This window comes from Carassius carassius, chromosome 16 (assembly GCF_963082965.1).
Source record: "Carassius carassius chromosome 16, fCarCar2.1, whole genome shotgun sequence".
NCBI classification, from domain to species: Eukaryota; Metazoa; Chordata; class Actinopteri; order Cypriniformes; family Cyprinidae; genus Carassius; species Carassius carassius.
The window spans coordinates 13024160-13044813 of record NC_081770.1 but is presented as its reverse complement, the minus strand read 5'-3'; the positions used below and the strand labels follow the sequence as shown (position 1 = coordinate 13044813).

General features: G+C 39.0%; 1 protein-coding gene and 1 long non-coding RNA gene across 2 annotated transcripts in view; one reads left to right on the top strand and one right to left on the bottom strand.

The window, feature by feature from the left end:
• The window catches only part of LOC132159554 (uncharacterized), a 1375546-nt gene that overhangs the window by 811802 nt on the left and 543090 nt on the right, over positions 1 to 20654 (bottom strand). The window contains exons 46-47 of the mRNA XM_059569099.1: positions 3674 to 3847; positions 3157 to 3330 (exon numbers count right to left, since the gene is read on the bottom strand). Of these exons, the coding sequence (XP_059425082.1) occupies positions 3157 to 3330; positions 3674 to 3847 (348 nt within the window). The remainder of the gene's footprint in view (positions 1 to 3156; positions 3331 to 3673; positions 3848 to 20654) is intronic.
• LOC132159591 (uncharacterized) overlaps positions 3159 to 20654 on the top strand; it is a 124175-nt gene continuing 106679 nt past the window's right edge. The window contains exon 1 of the long non-coding RNA XR_009437881.1: positions 3159 to 3242. This is a non-coding gene — a long non-coding RNA (uncharacterized LOC132159591). The remainder of the gene's footprint in view (positions 3243 to 20654) is intronic.

The window sequence follows — 20654 nt, the reverse complement described above, 5'->3', positions numbered from 1 at the left end:
TTAATGTGGACGGACAGAAGATGTTGACAATGTGTGGGGTTACGACATGAGCTCGGTTAATAAAATTATCATTAGTTTCAGGTGTGGCGGTTTAATGTCATATATTATAATACAAACAACCTTAGGCATACAGGTGCATCTCAATAAATTAGAATGTAATGGAAAAGTTCATTTATTTCAGTAATTCAACTCAAATTGTGAAACTAGTGTATTAAATCAATTCAATGCACACAGACTGAAGTAGTTTAAGTCTTTGATTATTTTAATTGTGATGATTTTGGCTCACATTTAACAAAAGCCCACCAATTCACTCTCAACAAATTAGAATACTTCATAAGACCAATTATAATAATAAAAAAAAATAAAAAAAAACGTTTTTAGTGAATTTTTGGCTTTCTGGAAAGTATGTTTATTTATTGTAAATGTACTCAATATTTGGTAGGGGCTCCTTTTGCTTTAATGACTGCCTCAATTCGGTGTGGCATGGAGGTGATCAGTTTGTGACACTGCTGAAGTGGTATGGAAGCCCAGGTTTCTTTGACAGTGGCCTTCAGCTCATCTGCATTTTCGGTCTCTTGTTTCTCATTTTCCTCTTGACAATAGCCCATAGATTCTCTCTAGGGTTCAGGTCTGGTGAGTTTGCTGGCCAGTCAAGCACACCAACACTATGGCCATTTAACCAACTTTTGGTGCTTTTGGCAGTGTGGGCAGGTGCCAAATCCTGCTGGAAAATCAAATCAGCATCTTCAAAAAGCTGGTCAGCAGAAGGAAGCATGAAGTGCTCCAAAATTTCTTGGTAAATGGGTGCAGTGACTTTGGTTTTCAAAAAACACAAAGGACCAACACCACCAGACGACACTGCACCCCAAATCATCATAGACTGTGGAAACTTAACACTGGACTTCAAGCAACTTGGGCTATGCACTTCTCCACCCTTCCTCCAGATTCTAGGACCTTGGTTTTCAAATGAAATACAAAACTTGCTCTCATCTGAAAAAGAGGGCTTTGGACTACTGGGCAACAGGCCTCTGACGTTGTCTGTGGTTCAGGAGTGACTTCACAAGAGAAAAACGACAACTGTAGCCAAATTCCTTGACACGTCTGTGTGTGGTGGCTCTTGATGCCTTAACCCTCAGTCTGTTCCTTGTGAAGACCACTCAAATTCTTCAATCGATTTTGCTTGACAATCCTCATAAGGCTGCAGTTCTCTCTGTGAGTTGTAATTTTTTTTCTTTCACACTTTTTCCTTCCAGTCAACCTTCTGTTAACATGCTTGGATACAGCTTGCCGTCCTTGTGAAGGGTGTCAGTGATTGTCTTCTGGACAACTGTCAGATCAGCAGTCTTCCCCATTATTGTGTAGCCTAGTGAACCAAACTTAGAGGCCATTTTGAAGGCTCAGTAAACCTTTGCAGGTGTTTTTAGTTTATTAGCTGATTGGCATATCACCATATTCTAATTTGTTGAGTGAATTGGTGAGTTTTTGTTAAATGTGAGCAAAAATCATCACAATTAAAAGAACCAAAGACTTAAACTACTTCAGTCTGTGTGCACTGAATGTATTTAACACTAGAACCGCCAGAGGTCGCTGTATACCTAAAAGCGGCAGCAGGTTAATTTTACCCACACACATGACAGCTGTTTTTATATGGCTAAAGAACTACTTTAGAGCTACTGTCTTCACAAAGAAGTGTCTAGAGTCATGAAATTATTTTGTCTAGTCATCAAATATATTTTTGTGCTGTTGTCTTATGTTTAAGGCTTTTTTATGCAGGCTACACTATTCACTTTTCATAACAGTCCGTATTAAACTAAACAAGCATGCACTGACACCGAGAATTAGAAGGACGTAAATACATATCTGGGTGGTGTAATAGGCTATTATAATACAATATTATTAATCAATATATTAAGATAACCTATGTTATTTAAATTACTAAAATAGCCTATGAGCAATTAATAATTCACCACATTGCATAGGATGATGCCATGACAAATTCAAGCACACAGCTTCACCTAATTAATTATTTTGTTTAGTTATATAATTTATCATTTGAAATATATAAATTAATTAATTAATTTTAGGTAAAAAAAAAGGGGTGGGGGCTATGTCATTATCCAGTCACTGCACATCCATTTATTCACCACACAGATTTTCACACAACACAGTACACCCTGGACTTCATTTCCCATAAACCCCTGCCTAGGATCTCATTATTTAACCACACCTGCTTCCTATCAATGACACTATAAACGTTGCACTTATCCACACTCACATTGCAAAGTCCTGTTTAGTTTTGTCTGGTATTTCCGAGCATTTTCCTAGTGTTTGATCCTTCCGTGTTTGACTTTGGATTGGGTATACCGCCTTTGATTCTCTGCCGCCTGCCCCAACCTCTGCCTGGTACTGTTACTGATTCTGGCTATCCCTTTAAATACCTGACGCTGTTTCATTATCTCTGCCTTAATAAAATACTGCAAATGGATCCGAACGTCTCTGACTTTATGCTACAGTGGGCAGTGTCAAGTGTCATATTACAGAATTTATTACGGTCTTTTTACAATCAAAACTTTTTATAATCTTGGCAAAAACATAATTGGAAAGGTCTAAATCTCAGGAATCAATATTTGGTGGATATTTTGAGATAAAATTAATATTGACAGAGAAATCTAGACATTACTGAAAATGTAATGGAGTTTGGATGGCACCCAGTGGATGTTTGTGGTATGACGCCCTAAATAAAACCTCACAGGAATCTCAATTGTTTTTTTTTTTTTGTTTTGTTTTTTTCACATCAACTTCAAATTTGGAACATAACTTATTTACACATAAGGCTTTAATTTTATACCAATTTCAAAGTAAAACCCGTTATGTAAAATATTTATAATAAATAAAATAAAATTAATGTAGCACATTTTAATTAGAGTATATTTAAATTTCTATAACATTTTTAAACAAAAACAACAATTTAAGTTTGGAATTTGCACTTTTAAGCCTTTTTTTTAAAGGGAGTGACAGTTAAAGGGTTAAATGCAATTATTTACTAGTTAGATAGTTATGACCAATGTCAAAGGCAAGAAGATGCAATGTTACTAATGTCTTTAAACAGTAAACATTAATCTCTCTGTAACTGTTGTACAGTATAATGGTACTAACTGTAGCTTCTCCAGCTTGAATTGTGGGTTCATAAGAAGATCACTGAGGTTTTCAAATCCAGAGTCTCCTAGTTGATTTCCACTCAGGTTCAGTTCTCTCAGGTGTGATGGGTTTGATTTCAGAGCAGAAGTCAGGATGAGACACTGTTTCACTGTAATACTGCATCCACACAGACTGAAGACAGAAAGATAAAATACAAAAACTCAGATCTATGATGACCGCCTTATTAAAGAAGTACAGCAGGCATTTTGTTTCCAATAGCCTGTTTTGAGCCACTTTACTTCTGTACGCTGGAAGGTAGTTCCTTTCTTTTTCCCTCCCACTTTTTAACTATTTATGTAATGCCTCTATTCTTCATTATCTGATAAACGGCAGATTTGTGCACATGTAAACAATCAGTACATTGCATCAAATGCTTCGAAATTAAACAATTACTTGCAAGATTAAAAAAAGTGCAAATCAGTGCAATCCTATAAACATTGTAACATAATTTAAAATAAATAAACATTAATTGTACTTCAGTTTTTCCAGCTTGCATTGTGCGTTCATCAGTAGATCACTGAGGTTTTTCACTCCAGAGTCTCCGAGTTCATTCTCACTGAGATCCAGTTCTCTCAGATGTGATGGGTTTGATATCAGAGCTGAAGTCAGGATGAAACACTGTTTCTCTGTAATACCGCATTCACACAGACTAAAGACAGAACGAGAAAAGACAATGACTCATATCTACAATGATAAACTAACTAATGTATTTTGCATCATTCAGACTATTTGCAGACTTTTTCTGAAAAATGAACTGTGATATTTGGGTGCTGGTAACATGGAGAAAGACTACATATTGTTCATTTAAATATAACAACTACACAAGGGTTACAAAGGTATGCAAATGTTGAAATCAGCAAACTTACCAATTAAGATGTGATCTTTTTATCTAAATTAGTTCCAAATTTGTTAACAGTGGTAAATGTGTTTATGTACAGTATGTTGTTCTCAGACACACGGTCAACTCAAACACTTTATGAGGTTTCATTTGTTAACATTAAAGGGATAGTTCACCAAAATAGCAAAATTATGTCATTAATAATTCACCCTCATGTTGTTCCAAACCCGTAAGACCTCAATTAATCTTTGGAACACAGTTTAAGATATTTTAGATTTAGTCCGAGAGCTCTCAGTCCCTCTTATGAAGTATTCTAATTGGTTGAGATAGTGAATTGGTGGGTTTTTGTTAAATGTGGCCCAAAATTATAAAAATTAAAAGAACAAAAGACTTAAACTACTTCAGTCTATGTGCACTGAATTTATTTAATATACAAGTTTCACACTTGAGTTGAAATACTAAAATAAATGAACTTTTCCACAACATTCTAATTTATTGAGATGCACCTGTATATGCTGCAACAAATTTAGTCATTTGTGAAACACAAACATATGCAGCTCATTATGCGGCCCTTTGTCTTCTCAGGTGTAAATCACAATGATATTCATGGTAGTTGACGCCTACTCGCATATGACTTTTACCAACAAAAAGTGTCTTCGAAAATTTAAATCAATATATTGTTTTCTGTGAGTGAGTAAACAAGATGATTTTCACATAATTTAGAAAGAAAAATTCTAGGCTACAAGCTCCAGTTCTCAAAAATCCCGGGAACCATTGTTCTTTATGTGTTTTTTTGCCTTATTCAAGTGTTTTAACATTTTTAGTTTTTCACTAACCATGCATAATATTATTTTTTTCTCAAACACAATCATGTACATGCATGCATTTCACATATTATTACAGCCCAGTTTGTGCTGATTACAGTGAGATTAGACTTTACCCATTTAGATATTTATAAGAAACTGACAAAAAGCACAAATGTCAGGGCATGACAAAACTTCTCCAGGCCACAAAAATACCCTTAGACTCCAGAGGGTTAAATTAAAAGCTGTTATGAATAGTTCTGTAAAAAAATAAAATAAAAAAAATCCATCCCAGAAATTAGTAAACATTTACATTGAGCAGTCATATCTTTAAAAAGAAAGATCAATATATGCACACTTATCTTTAATTTACACATGCAGAATTAAGCAGTGAAAGTGTTTTTTTTTCTTCTTTTAAATCAGCATACAATTTCTATATCTCTGTGTATGGAACTAATAATAATTCTTTCACAATCTATTAAATACTGACTACTTAATTATAAAGAAAAATAAATGTATAAATAAATAAATATGTTTTATGTATATTCCAGTGGTGTGATGTTCTGAAATGAGAAGGGAAGGTCCTCAAAGTTTTTTATTTTATTTTTTTTAATTAAATGTAACCATGTCCCAGACACATTTTCTTGGTTAAATAAACATTTACACTATCAAACACAAAGAAATATCAATATCAATATTTTATTAATCCAAGTATTGATCTCATTAAGTTAATGTTTATAAGTGTATTCCAAAATAATAATTCAGTAACAATTTAAACCATATATTTTATTTGTGAACTTATGTTCAGCTAGTGTTTTAAATAGTTAACTTTGAACTATTTTTGAATTTTTCGAATCATCAGTCATCAAAATTCTGTAAATATTGGTCACAGACACTGAGATTTACTTTAAACTTCAAACTGATTACTAAAAAGTAACAACAGATCATGTTTTCAAGTCGTTTAAGTCCTATTTTGAAGTAACAAAGTGGTGATATGCAGGGCAGGACTTAGGGGGGCGTGGGCACCTGGGCTTGAGGTTATGTTTGGGCCCTATACCTACATGACATTATAATTATTAGTATTATAAAAGCCCCTCCTTGAACTGCCACCTTAACGTGGTGGAGGGGTTTGAGTACCCGAATGACCCTAGGAGCTATGTTGTCCGGGGCTATATGCCCCTGGTAGGGTCTCCCAAGGCAAACAGGTCCTAGGCGACGGGTCAGACTAAGAGCGGTTCAAAACCCCTTATGAGAAGGAACAATCAAAGGACCGTGACGTCGCCCGGTATGGCGCAGCCGGGGCCCCACCCTGGAGCCAGGCCCGGGGTTGGGGCTCGTATGCGAGCGCCTGGTGGCCGGGCCTCCCCCCACGGGGTCCGGCCGGGCTCAGCCCGAAGGAGCGACGTGGGGCCGCCTTCCCGTGGGCTCACCACCTACAGGAGGGACCGTAAGGGGCCGGTGCTTAGACAATCGGGTGGCAGTCGAAGGCGGGGGCCTCGACAGCCCGATCCCTGGACACGGAAACTAGCTCTAGGGACGTGGAACGTCACCTCACTGGCGGGGAAGGAGCCCGAGATTGTGCGTGAGGTAGAGAGGTTCCGACTAGCGATAGTCGGACTCACCTCTATGCACAGCTTGGGCTCTGGTACCACACTCCTCGAGAGAGGATGGACTCTTCACCACTCTGGAGTTGCCCAAGGTGAGAGGCGGCGGGCTGGTGTGGGTTTGCTTATAGCCCCCCAGCTCAGCTGCCATGTGTTGGAGTTTACCCCGGTGAACGAGAGGGTCGCTTCCCTGCGCCTTCGGGTCGGGGATAGGTCTCTCACTGTCGTTTGTGCCTACGGGCCGAACGGCAATGCAGAGTACCCAGCCTTCTTGGAGTCTCTGGGAGGGGTGCTGGAAAGTGCTTCGACTGGGGACTCCGTCGTTTTACTGGGGGACTTCAACGCCCACGTGGGCAACGACAGTGACACCTGGAGGGGCGTGATTGGGAGGAACGGCCCCCCTGATCTGAACCCGAGCGGTGTTCAGTTATTGGACTTCTGTGCTAGTTACAGCTTGTCCATAACGAACACCATGTTCAAGCATAAGGGTGTCCATCGGTACACGTGGCACCAGGACACCCTAGGCCGTAGGTCGATGATTGACTTTGTGGTCGTTTCATCCGACCTCCGGCCGTATGTCTTGGACACTCGGGTGAAGAGAGGGGCGGAGCTGTCAACCGATCACCACCTGGTGGTGAGTTGGATCCGATGGCAGGGGAGGAAGCTGGACAGACTCGGCAGACCCAAACGTACTGTGAGGGTCTGCTGGGAACGTTTGGCCGAGTCTCCTGTCAGAGAGATCTTCAACTCCCACCTCCGGCAGAGCTTCGACCGGATCCCGAGGGAGGCTGGAGATATTGAGTCCGAGTGGACCATGTTCTCCACCTCCATTGTCGAAGCGGCCGCTCGGAGCTGTGGCCGTAAGGTTTCCGGTGCCTGTCGAGGCGGCAATCCCCGAACCCGGTGGTGGACACCGGAAGTAAGGGATGCCGTCAAGCTGAAGAAGGAGTCCTATCAGGCCTGGTTGGCTTGTGGGACTCCAGAGGCAGCTGACAGGTACCGGCAGGCCAAGCGGACTACAGCCCGGGTGGTTGTGGAGGCAAAAACTCGGGCCTGGGAGGAGTTCGGTGAGGCCATGGAGAAGGACTATCGGTCAGCCTCGAAGAGATTCTGGCAAACCGTCCGGTGCCTCAGGAGAGGGAAGCAGTGCCCTACCAACGCTGTTTACAGTAGAGGTGGGGAGCTGTTGACCTCAACTGGGGATGTCGTTGGACGGTGGAAGGAATACTTCGAGGATCTCCTCAATCCCGCTGTCACGTCTTCCATTGAGGAAGCAGAGGCTGAGGGCTCAGATGTGGACTCGTCCATAACCCAAGCTGAAGTCACCGAGGTAGTCAAGAAACTCCTCGGTGACAAGGCACCGGGGGTGGATGAGATCCGCCCTGAGTACCTCAAGTCTCTGGATGTTGTGGGGCTGTCTTGGCTGACACGCCTCTGCAGCATCGCGTGGCAGTCGGGGACGGTGCCTCTGGGATGGCAGACCGGGGTGGTGGTCCCTCTTTTTAAGAAGGGGGACCGGAGGGTGTGTTCCAACTACAGGGGGATCACACTTCTCAGCCTCCCTGGGAAAGTCTATGCCAGGGTACTGGAGAGGAGAATCCGGCCGATAGTAGAACCTCGGATTCAGGAGGAACAGTGTGGTTTTCGTCCAGGCCGTGGAACACTGGACCAGCTCTATACCCTCTACAGGGTGCTGGAGGGTTCATGGGAGTATGCCCAACCAGTCCACATGTGCTTTGTGGATTTGGAGAAGGCATTCGACTGTGTCCCTCGCGGCGGCCTGTGGAGGGTTCTCCGGGAGTATGGGGTCCGGGGCCCTTTGATAAGGGCTATCCGGTCCCTGTACGAACGGAGCAGGAGCTTGGTTCGTATTGCCAGCTGTAAGTCAGACTTGTTCCCGGTGCGTGTTGGACTCCGGCAGGGCTGCCCTTTGTCGCCGGTTCTGTTCATGATTTTTATGGACAGAATTTCTAGGCGCAGCCAGGGGCCGGAGGGGGTCAGGTTTGGTGACAACACGATTTCGTCTCTGCTCTTTGCGGATGATGTTGTCGTGTTGGCCTCATCAGGCCAGGACCTTCAGCATGCACTGGGACGGTTTGCAGCCGAGTGTGAAGCGGCTGGGATGAGAATCAGCACCTCCAAATCCGAGGCCATGGTCCTCAGTCGGAAAAGGGTGGCTTGCCCACTTCAGGTTGGTGGAGAGTTCCTGCCTCAAGTGGAGGAGTTTAAGTATCTTGGGGTCTTGTTCACGAGTGAGGGAAGGATGGAACGGGAGATTGACAGACGGATCGGTGCAGCTTCTGCAGTAATGCGGTCGATGTACCGGTCTGTCGTGGTGAAGAAAGAGCTGAGCCGCAAGGCTAAGCTCTCGATTTACCGGTCAATCTACGTTCCTACTCTCACCTATGGTCATGAGCTTTGGGTCATGACCGAAAGGACAAGATCCCGGATACAGGCGGCCGAAATGTGCTTTCTCCACAGGGTGGCTGGGTGATCCCTTAGAGATAGGGTGAGAAGCTCAGTCACCCGGGAGGAGCTCAGAGTAGAGCCGCTGCTCCTCCACATCGAGAAGGGTCAGCTGAGGTGGCTCGGGCATCTGTTCCGGATGCCTCCTGGACGCCTTCCCGGGAAGGTGTTCCGGGCACATCCCACTGGGAGGAGACCCCGGGGGAGACCTAGGACACGCTGGAGAGACTATGTCTCCCGGCTGGCCTGGGAACGCCTCGGTGTCCCCCCAGAAGAGCTGGAGGAAGTGTCTAGGGAGAGGGAAGTCTGGGGTTCTCTGCTTAGACTGCTGCCCCCGCGACCCGGCCCCGGATAAGCGGTAGAAGATGGATGGATGGAAGTATTATAAAAGTTACTGTAATATCTGTGTCCTCTCATGTCAGGTTCTTATTTAATCAATGAATTCAATTGAATAAAAATACACTCTGGCTATAAACAAATTAAATCACCATCAACAAAATTAATAGATTGTGCATAGCTGTAAAGTGTAAATATAACATTTTAAAGTAGAAATATTAAATGACTGCGTAAACTGATCCATTTAAAAATCTGAATCAATTATCTTTGCAAACAACTGTACTTATAGCCTGATTGAATCATTTGCTGGTCAGTGTAACGATGAGGAACAAAACACTGTTGTTCGGAAATGCAGCATTTTCTTTCTGATGGAGCGAAACATTAATTTTGTGTCTTGATTAAAGTTGTTGTTTAATGTACATTTACGATCGTGCAGATATTCAAAAAAATAAAATAAAATAAAAAAACAGGGCTGTTGTTTGTGTGATAGTCTATAATATATCATAGGTATAGCTATGTTTTAAAATAATAAACTCATTAAATTGCTTTTTCTTTTTTTTTTTTCATTTATGACGAGATTTCTTCCCCACTGTGTGTTATGACAGTAAGACGAAAGAGAGTGCTCAAAACATATCAGATGCTCGCATAATTTAGTGGAACATTAATAATATAGTAATATACTGTAGAATCATCCTCTGTAAATAAATGAGGTGTGAACATTTGAGAATTTATAATTATAATTTTTTTTAAATGTGCACTTTTTGGGACTAAAGGCTTAATGGAGTTTTAAAGTTGCCATGTGTTAAACAAATCGGTGCAGACGCGATTCAAAACGTGTTCGATGTAAAAGAATCATAAATACCAGTTTATGCTGTTTGATTGTGGCCTCGAAGGTCATAGATGTAAGCTGTATGTCACAATACTGTGCCTGAAGGAACACAGAGTCGAGAATAATCGCGAGGGTTTTTATTAATCCAACACGGGTAAATCCAAAAACGTTCACACACACGTTCCGACTTGTAGACCCGACAAACACAGACTGAAAGGACATGGGTTTTAAAGACAGGCTAACGAGGGACTAAGGAGACACACCTGGGAACTTATCAATCAAGGAGGAACCGAAACTGGGTCACACAGAACATGGGGAATGGAACACATGCAGGAAAAACACAACATTGAGTCCAGGGGTGTGACACTGTAGCCCCAACTGGCCCGTTTAGATCTTGCGTGCGCAGTGTAAATGCGCTAATAATTTCTGAACTCTGACTGGCATATAGGCCTAACAAACAAATCAAAAAAACGTAAATGGGCAAAGGCTGGGCCCATGGGCTGTTGCCCACCTTACTTTTTTAGAACAGTCTTCCCATTAATGGCATTACAGTATATCGTTCATTTAGACTGATTTGTGAATGCTGAACACGCACAAACACAGCTGATCACGAACAGTCATATCCAATCATATTCCGATGGAAGCGTTGCCTCCTCTTACGTGACTTTGCCCCATTCATTCTCAGTTAACCCCCACTTAACTCACGTCATTTAGAAACACATTAAGATATAATAGGCCTATGCAAGTCAGTATATTATTTTCGTTAAGATATTTTAAACAAAAACACCTAGGCTGTCTGTCATGCATAGTCTCCTCAATGATAAAATACAGCTGAGCTATGTCATGTGGTAATATTTATGCTCCGATTATTTCATCTGCAATATGCATAATGCAATACACATAAAAAAATTATTAAAATAAAAAATAATAATAATGATACACAATATTACGTGAGCAAACAGTCGTTGTTGGTGTGTTAAAGTCAGGCTACTTGCTATACAGTGGCCTAATTTAACGGATAAAAAAATAATTAAAAATAGTTCTGTTGGTAGGCTGTACCTTGGTATAAATGATTACATTTATGATTTAGTGATTTCTAATACTTGAATAAACCAGTTAATTTAGTCCTATGTGTCATGATCCGGGTTCCTCCTTTCTCTGTCCCCCTCTGTGGTCATCCTACACACTCTTCTTCTTCTTGTTGAATTTTTTTTGGCGGTTGGCACACAACGTAATGGTGCATTACTGCCACCGACTGGTATGGAGTGTGGATCTGAATGTCTATTATTTACTTTATTCTAAACAAAAATAAATAAATAAATGATAATAATAATAAATAAAATAAAATCAACAAAATAAAATTAAGTCTCAAATCCTCTCAATCATATCTATTATTCTAAGATAGTGAAAAACAATTCCGTAGCATTTATCTTTTGAGTTTTTTCTAAGAATTTCTACTAAATCAAAACTACTAATCTTTTTGCCTCATATTTTTTACAATGTATCATGACATGTTCTACTGTTTCCTGTTGCTCACAATATTCACATCGGCCAGTGTTATGTTTACCTATTTTAAATAAAGTGCTGTTTAACCCTGTGTGCCCAAATCTAAGTCTCGATATAATTGTCTCTTCTCTCCTTCTCCTTCCTGCACATCTCATTTCTCCCACTCTCCTCTGAATTTTGTAAAACCACCGTCCTTTCCTCTCTTCCTCCCATTGTTTTTGCCACCTTTCCTTCAACCTCTGTTTAATAATGCTTTTCATTTCCATCTTACTGATGTTAACTGTGACTTCAACATACTCTCTTTTTGTGGCCTCCTTTGCAGCCTTGTCTGCCATTTCATTTCCTGACTCCAATATGTGCTGGTACCCACAAAAATATAACTTCAATGCCCATCATTTGAATTCTATATAATGTTTGTTGTATTTCTATTAAAATATCGGCTCTGCTGTTTGAATGACTGTTCTGTAAACTGACTAATGATGAAGTTGAATCTGAACATATTATAACTCTCAATGGTCTTATTTCCTCTATCCACTGTACTGCTAACAGGATTGCTAACATTTCTCCTGTGTATACTGATATATTATCACTTATTCTCTTTGCTATTGAAATATGAAACTCTGGAACAACAAAAGCTACTCCTATCTTATTAACTAAATTCTTTGATGCATCTGTGTAAATCTGAATATAACTGTAATAATTATTAATATATTCCTGTATAGTATGTGAGTCAAAAATTGACACGTCTTTGTTCTTCTTTTCTAATAGCACTAAATCTACTTTCACTTCAGGTATTATCCAAGGTGGCACTACTGGTAATGGTACTGTAGGACTGATTTTTAATTCAGTTAATTTTAACTCTCTTGCCTTTTTCAAAACGGTCCATCCAAAGCTTTTTGTCTCCCTCTTCTCCTTTTCCCAACAAGGTTTTAAAGTACCTTGTGCTGGATGATCTTCATTATGGCCCTGTAAATTGACCCAATAATTCAGAGATAGCTGTATTTTTCTCAATTCCAGCGGCATTTCCCCCATCTCCACCAACAGAGCCGCCGTTGAAGTTGTTTTGAATGCCCCTGTACATAATCTCAAAGCCTGAAACTGAATGTTATCTAATTTTTTGAGGGATGTGCTTGATGCCGATCCATACACCACACAACCATAATCAAGAACTGATCTAATTAATCCACAATAAATTGCCTTCAGTGCTGTTCTGTCAGCTCCCCAATCACTTCCCACCAAACACCTCATAACATTTAACACCTTCCTACACTTTTCTATTACTTTCTGGATATGTACATCCCATTTTATTCCCTCATCAAACCATATCCCCAAAAACTTAAAGTGTTTCACTCTTTCCAACTCTTGATGATATAACTTTAATTTGACCTCAGTACAAATTATTTTCTTTGTAAACAACATTATCTTTGTCTTATCTACTGAAAATGTAAACCCCCATTTATATGACCACTCCTCTATTTCCATAATAGCTTCCTGTAGTCTTTTAACAATAAATTTCAGATTTCTTCCCCTCTTCCAAATCGCCCCGTCATCCGCAAAAAGTGAAAATCCCATCCCATTCTCTATTTCTCTATAAACATCATTTATTAGTATGGAGAATAATAAAGGACTTATTATACTCCCTTGATGTGTTCCGTTCTCAACAATATATTTTCTTGAATAACTCTCCCCTATTCTAACTTGTATTAATCTTCCTTGTAAAAAGTCCTTAATCCATCTATATATTCTTACTTTGATACCTAGTTTACACATTCTAATTAACAAACCTTCTCTCCACATCATATCATAGGCCTTCGCAATGTCAAAGAAGACAGCCACTACACTTTCTCTGTTTACTTGTGCTCTTCTAATTTCATGCTCTAAACATACAGCTGGATCCATTGTATTTCTACCTCTCCTAAAGCCACTTTGATATTTGGCTATATATCCGTTCTTTTCCATATAGTACTTTAACCTTTCATTTAACATTTTCTCCATTATTTTGCATATGTTAGAAGTCAAAGCTATTGGTCTATAATTTCCCGGATTTGTACAGTCTTTCCCTGGTTTGCGTATTGGCACTACCACAGCCTCCTTCCAGCTCTGTGGCAGTTTCCCATCCTCCCACACTTTATTAAATAGTTCCAATAATACCTCCTTTGAATTTTCACTGAGCTGGTTTATCATTATATAACAAATCTGATCAATTCCTGGTGCTGACATCTTATTTTTTTTGGATAGCATGTTTTAGTTATACCATATTAAAAGGTTTGTTTAGTAGGTCATTCGAATTTTCTTCCTGCTGTAATTCTTCATTCTCTCTTACTGTAGTCTCCCTCCCCCTTTTCCCTTCATCACTAATATTATCTGAACTGTGAACTGTTACAAATACTTTAGCCAGCATCTCTGCTTTCTCCTTATCACTCACTGCTATTTCCCCTCCATCATTTAAAATTGGGTATCCATATTCTCTCTTTATCCCATTCATTCTTTTTATCATCCCCCAGACTTTACCAATTTCTGTCTCCCTTCCTACTGAGGAACAGAATTTCCTCCAATATTCTTTCTTTGCACTTTTTATGACTCTCCTTACATTTGCTTGCAACTTCTTATATTCAATAAGATTCTGAAAACAGTGATTCATTTTTAACACTTTAAAAGCTTTATTTCGAAATTGTATCGCTCTTTTACATTCCTTTGTCCACCATGGTACAATCTTACTTTTACACTTACCTGCCCTCTTCTTTATTGACTTCTCTGCAGCCTCTAGAACAACTTTACAAAATGAATCATTTAAATTATCAACATCTTTATTTCTATCAATTTTTCCAATTTCTTGATCACTAATATTCCTAAATCTATCCCATTCAGCACTATTGAATGACCACTTCTGCAATCCTACTATATCAAATTCTTTTAGATTCAAGCCTACTTCTATTATAATAGGATAATGGTCACTTCCTACTGTTGTTCCTCTAACTACTTCCCATGTACAAATGCCTGCTAATGAATCTGAAACTAATGTAAGATCTATTGCTGATTCTGTACCAGTTCTGATATTAATTCTTGTACCACTTCCATCATTTAAACACACTAAATTTATCATCTCCATTACCTCCTCAATCACCATTCCATTTGTATCATTACAGTTATCCCACAATGTGCTATGGGCATTAAAATCTCCACAACAAATCACTTTCCCTACTAATTGTATCATCATTTCATCCACCAATTCTAATGACAACTTACGAAATGGATTATACAAGTTAACAACTTTGATGTTTCCTTCTCTAGTCCATACTTCAATTATTAGATATTCTAACTCTTTTCCTTTCCCCAAAACTCTATATTGCATTCCTTGTTTTATAAATATTATACATCCACCTCCACTACCCTCCCCTCTATCTCTGCGGATGCTGTCAAATCCTTTAATAACAAACTCCATTTCTGATTTAAGCCATGTCTCTTGCACACATATGATTCCTGGTTTATTTTCTAAATCTTTAATAAATCCCTTAAACTCCTGACCATTCGCTATTAAGCTTCTTGCATTCCATTGTACAACAATCAGCTTGTCTTATCACCTGGTCCTCCTACTTTCCCATCTGCTTCAAGTCTTGTTTTAATATGCTCCCAAGATACTTCTTTTATACCCAGAAACTTCTCAGCTCCCTATACTATTATTATTGTTTTTTGTTTTACCTGATCAGTACAATTGATCACATAGGCCACAAACAAAATAATCTTCTCTACTGACAGTTCAGTATTTGTCTTCTCTGTTTGACCGGTATCTACTCTCGACACCTGGACAACATTATCAGTATCAACCCTTCCCTTTTGTCTTTGTACTTTCTTCACTGCATCTGCATAACTTATGTTGTCAACTGTTTTGACCTGTTGTATTTCTACAGCCCTTTTCCTGATTTCACATCCACCGTATGTTACTCTGTGTTAGCCACCACAATTACAACATTTATCCTGCACATTTTCCTTACATTCTTCAATTCTGTGTTCACCTCCGCATTTGGGACACCTCTGCTTCCCTTTGCAAACTGCAGCTATATGTCCATACCTCTGTCATTTGTAACAGCGCAGCGGTGGAGGAATATAGGGCCTAACTGGAAAGCTCATGCATCCTACTCTCACCCTTTCTGGAAGTAATGACTCCTGAAATTCCAAAAGAACAGATAAGCTATCAACCCTTTCACCATTTACTGTTCTCAACAACCTCTTTATTCTACTCACCTCACCTCCACTAATATTCCGCTTGAGTTTCTCCAAATCTTCCTCTACCGGAAACCCTGTTATCACTCCCCTTGTCACTCTATTCTCACCCAAAACCTTTCTCTCACTAATACTTTTCTTGCAAATACTTTCGATTTGCATGGCTTTATTTTTCCGTTCCTCCGTTTTACTTATTATCAACAAGCTTCCATCTCTCAAAATCTTTGCCATTTCCACATCTCCTAATTTCCTTTTTAATTCCTTAGACACTGCTATCGGACTTAAACCAACATTCTCATCTTCCTTTCTAAATTTGAGGATTATTTTAAAATCGTCACTCATCACCACCCTTTTCCGCACAAACCCACTTCCTTCATCTGAACTGTTCTCTTCCAAACTACGTTTACTTCCTTGACTCGAAATCCCCCCTACCTCTCCTCTCATATTTACCCCCGTTCTTTGTCATCTCCTGTTAGCAACTGATGACCAATTGCCATGCTCCATTTCCCAATCTTCCTCTTTTTCCTGACTAACATTATCCATTCTAGTCCAGTCACAAACCAGTTTATGCCAACCGCCAAGTCCCACACGTTTCTGAGCCCAGAAAACGGGGGCTTAACACGACCTACGTTCCCTTGAACTCGGTCTCAGCACGCCGCGGCTCGTCGTCCACCCGGGAGAGTTGAGCGTCCGCAAACGGTATGTCGCCGCAATCCCACTTTCAGCATCAAACTACTTTGCAAGCCACAAAGCTGCTGAGCTCCGCCCGATCATCCTACACACTCTTTCACTACACCATCACTTTAACTTCATTAGTCCCAGCTGTTCCCACTTACACTTATCTCACCCAATCCTCTCACCTGTTTCCCCTTTTCCCTGATTCTTCCTGCTATTTGTACCTCCGCTTTCCCTGCCCCTTTTGTCAGTTTATTCCTAGCTATCAATGCCGAAGATGCATCTCCTACCTGCTGAGTCCTGTCCTGTCCTGCTCTGCACTGTAAAAAAAGTCAGTAAAATATACAGCAAAACACCGTCAAATTCCAACGGTAATGGATCGTAAAACCAAAAACTTCCTTTTCCTTTATTAAATAGATTGAATAACCGTTAATTGTGAGACTGGATAAAACTTTGATTTTTACTGTAATAAAATGTTGAAATTCTAAATATTTTCTGTGAAAACAAATAAATATGCATACATTTTACAATTAAATATTGTAATGTTGAAAATGTCTGAAAACCTTAGATTTTACGGTATTATTTGAGTAAAACTACATCTTTTGGGGTTGTGCACATTGGAATTCACAGTATAAATCTGTAGATTTATAAAACATCAATACATCATACAAAAACATCAATTTTTACAGAAGCAAGATGTTAAAAAATAGGGTCCACCATAATAATACAACCAGTAAATACCATTTTAAAAAAGCAAATATCAGCAGTAAAAGACAATAAAATTTATAGTATTTTTTATTTTAAAATTCAGATACTGATATACAGATTAAAAGTTACACTGTTAAAAAAAAACTGTCAAATTTATGGTAAAATACCGGCAGCTGTGGTTGCCAGGAATATATGTGAAAAAAATGTGGAATCTGTAAAAGACAATATGGTATACTGGTTTTGTAACCCTAAATTTTACAGTAGACAACGTATGTTTTTACCAAAATCATGGTAGAAAAAAAACAAATATATTTGTCAATTATACAGTAATTTTATGTAAAAAAATCTAACTTTCCATAGCTTTTTACGGATATTTGCAGTAAAAAAGTTATAATATAATAATATATACAATGTAAAAAAAAAAAAGTTGCATAAACTTAAAAAAATAAGGCAACTTATCGCAATCGCTTTTTTGAGTAAACTTTACAAACGGGACTAAAGTTCACCCAACTTAAAATAATAATAATAATAAGTTGTCACAACATAAATAGTCATGTTAACCTTAAAAATATCAGAACAAAATATATTTTGTTTACTGAACACAAGGCCTATTATCTATAAGCTTGCACAATTTTAAAGTGAAAAAAAGTGAAGTGACATTCAGCCAAGTATGGAGACTTATACTCGGAATTCATGCTCTAAATTTCACCCATCATGCACACACACACCCAGAGCAGTGTTCATCATTTACGCTGCAGCACCCGGGGAGCAGTTGGGGGTTCAGTGGCTTGCTCAAGGGCACCTCAGTTGTGTTATTGCCGACCCGAGTTTCAAACTCACAACCCTAGGGTTAGGAGTCAAACTCTCTAACCACTAAGCCACAACTTTACATTATTCAAGTCGTCTAAATAAATAAAAGACCATACCACGGGTCAAATAACTATTTTTATTATTGAAAGTTTGTGTCCAAAGCACAAGGACATACCAAGTCTTGTATATTAATTTCTTTACTCAATGCATTTTACACTGAACTCAACACATGGTACATAATGCATGTTAAATAAATCCAGTGTTAATTATACCTTCATACGTTAGCAGTCTTGTGGCATGAAGTCACATGTATTTAACATTTTTGTTTGTTTTTAAAGGAACTATTACATGAAAATTACTATATTGCGTATTTTAACATCAACCTAATCCACTGGGCAAAGTTATGTCCAGTGGACGTCTTTTTATGTCTTTGCAGACGTTGAAAAGACGTCCACTGAGGAGACAGAATGTTTTTATGAAGTCTATATTTTTATGTTTTTTATGTCTTCTGTATGTCTGATATAGACGTTCACAGATCCTCCTTACAAGGTTTTGTGACTTTATTTCTGTCAGACATCTAGAGAAGCTCTTATTGAGAATTAACAGAGGTTTAAATGTTGATACTTGATTCATTTGAAGTCACCATTGTGGTGGAAAGTGTTTGGTTTAGTTGGGATCTTGGTCCAGTTACTTCTTGTGTTTCACGGTATATTCCTGGCAATCACAGCTGCCGGTATTTTACCGTAAATTTTACAGTTTATTTTTACAGTGTGTCCTGTCCTGTTTGGAAGCCTTTCTCCTTCACGCTCCTTACTGTGCTCTACCAACTCAGACGCTGTGGTCCTGAACGGACGCGATATCCAGCCTATGGTACCCACTCTCTCTGCGGGCTTCGCCTCTCGCCCCTTACACTGCACCTGGCGCACATCCCGAATCCCAGTAATTAGTTTCTATGCTACTTTTTGTTAATGCTCAGGGTTTACTAGCGAAGAATTCTGTTTTGACTGATACCTCTGTTTCCGGAGTGGATTTATGTTTCCCCTTGATTCTATGACCGTTTCTTATTTTCATTAAAAAGACTGCGATTGAGAATCTTGCCTTTTGGTCCTCTATCTCCCACCTAACACTATGTTGCATTTTTGGAACAAATGTGATTAAATAGCACCAAACAAGAACACGAACATGTGATATTAAGTTGTAATAGACTGTTCAGAGAAAATTTTATTCAAATAATGTTATACACACAATGAAAATTTTGGATTTGTTGCTTGATGAAGTCACTGGTAATAAAACTTAGAAAAACACTGTAAACCAGCAGATTTTTTTAAACTATAAAAGACAGGTATTTGGAGAGCGGCTTGCGTGACATCACTTTTTCTCCAGTTATTCGTAATGTTCCATGGAGGGGAAATAAATAGAATATAAATTTTAATGGCACAAATTGAGCACAGACATATGAAGACCTTTATCTACAAATTAAGTATAATAATGGGAACACTGAACGATCTTGGAGAGAGTTTTACCAAGCTGACTGTCGAAACCAAACACAACCAGGGTTTAAATTGAATGGAGAATGACTGACAGCCACAGTGGAGAAAAGAGTTTACATGAAGTTTAATATAAGGACTTAAATATTAATCTGTACCTCATATTAAGCTATCAGATGTCTTTATAAGACTTGGAATATAGTTCACAAAGACTGTATTGTGCTTCATAATACTTTTATGCCTTTTGTGTGGCTTAACAGTAACAGAACATAAAGCACAATATTCAAATTTGGATCAACGCATCCCTAGTTTTAAGCTTGATTTCTCTTTTCACTGCCTGATTTTAATACTTCACATTATAGTGTCTCTTTGTGATGCTGAGAAAAAAAAAACTGCTCAGACTCAAAGTAATTGGGAAATATTATCCACTACAGTAACATTACTAATAAAAGTAATGTAACATAAAAAAACACTAATACTCACATCAGTGTGTTGAGTTGACAATGTTTATCCTGCAGTAGAGCAGCAAATTGATTCACTCGTGTGTCTCCTAGTTCATGTTCACTCAGATTCAGATCTCTCAGGAGAAATGAGTTTTTACCCACAATTCCAGTCACATACCGACATGCTTCATCTGCAGCAGGACTCAAAAACCTGCAGAAGAGAAGATGAAGCAGAATTCGATTCAGTATGGAACTAAAGGTCCCTTGCATTACGAAAATTACTGCTTGACTGTTGATTTTTCATTTTCATTTTCATGAAGTGTCCATAAAAAACAAAACTGTGCACATTAATTATCAAAGATATACCACACTCCAGAATAGCAGCACAACTAAACTGTTTTGACAGTCATCATCAGTACAACAGAACCCACAGCATCTGATCCGATCATTCTGATGCAACAAATTTTCCAGGTTATTGTACAGCTAAAAAAACTATTACACAACATTTATTTATTTTGTATTATTTCATCACGTCTCACCTCAGTGTCTTCAGTTGACAGTTTGGATCCTGTAGTAAATCACTGAGTTCCTTCACTCCTGATTGTCCAGGATCATTTCCTGTGAGATCCAGCTCTATCAGGTGTGAAGGGTTTGATCTCAGAGCTGAAGCCAGAGCTTTATAACCTTCTTCAGTTATACTGCAGTCTGAAAGTCTAGAACAGAAAGGAAA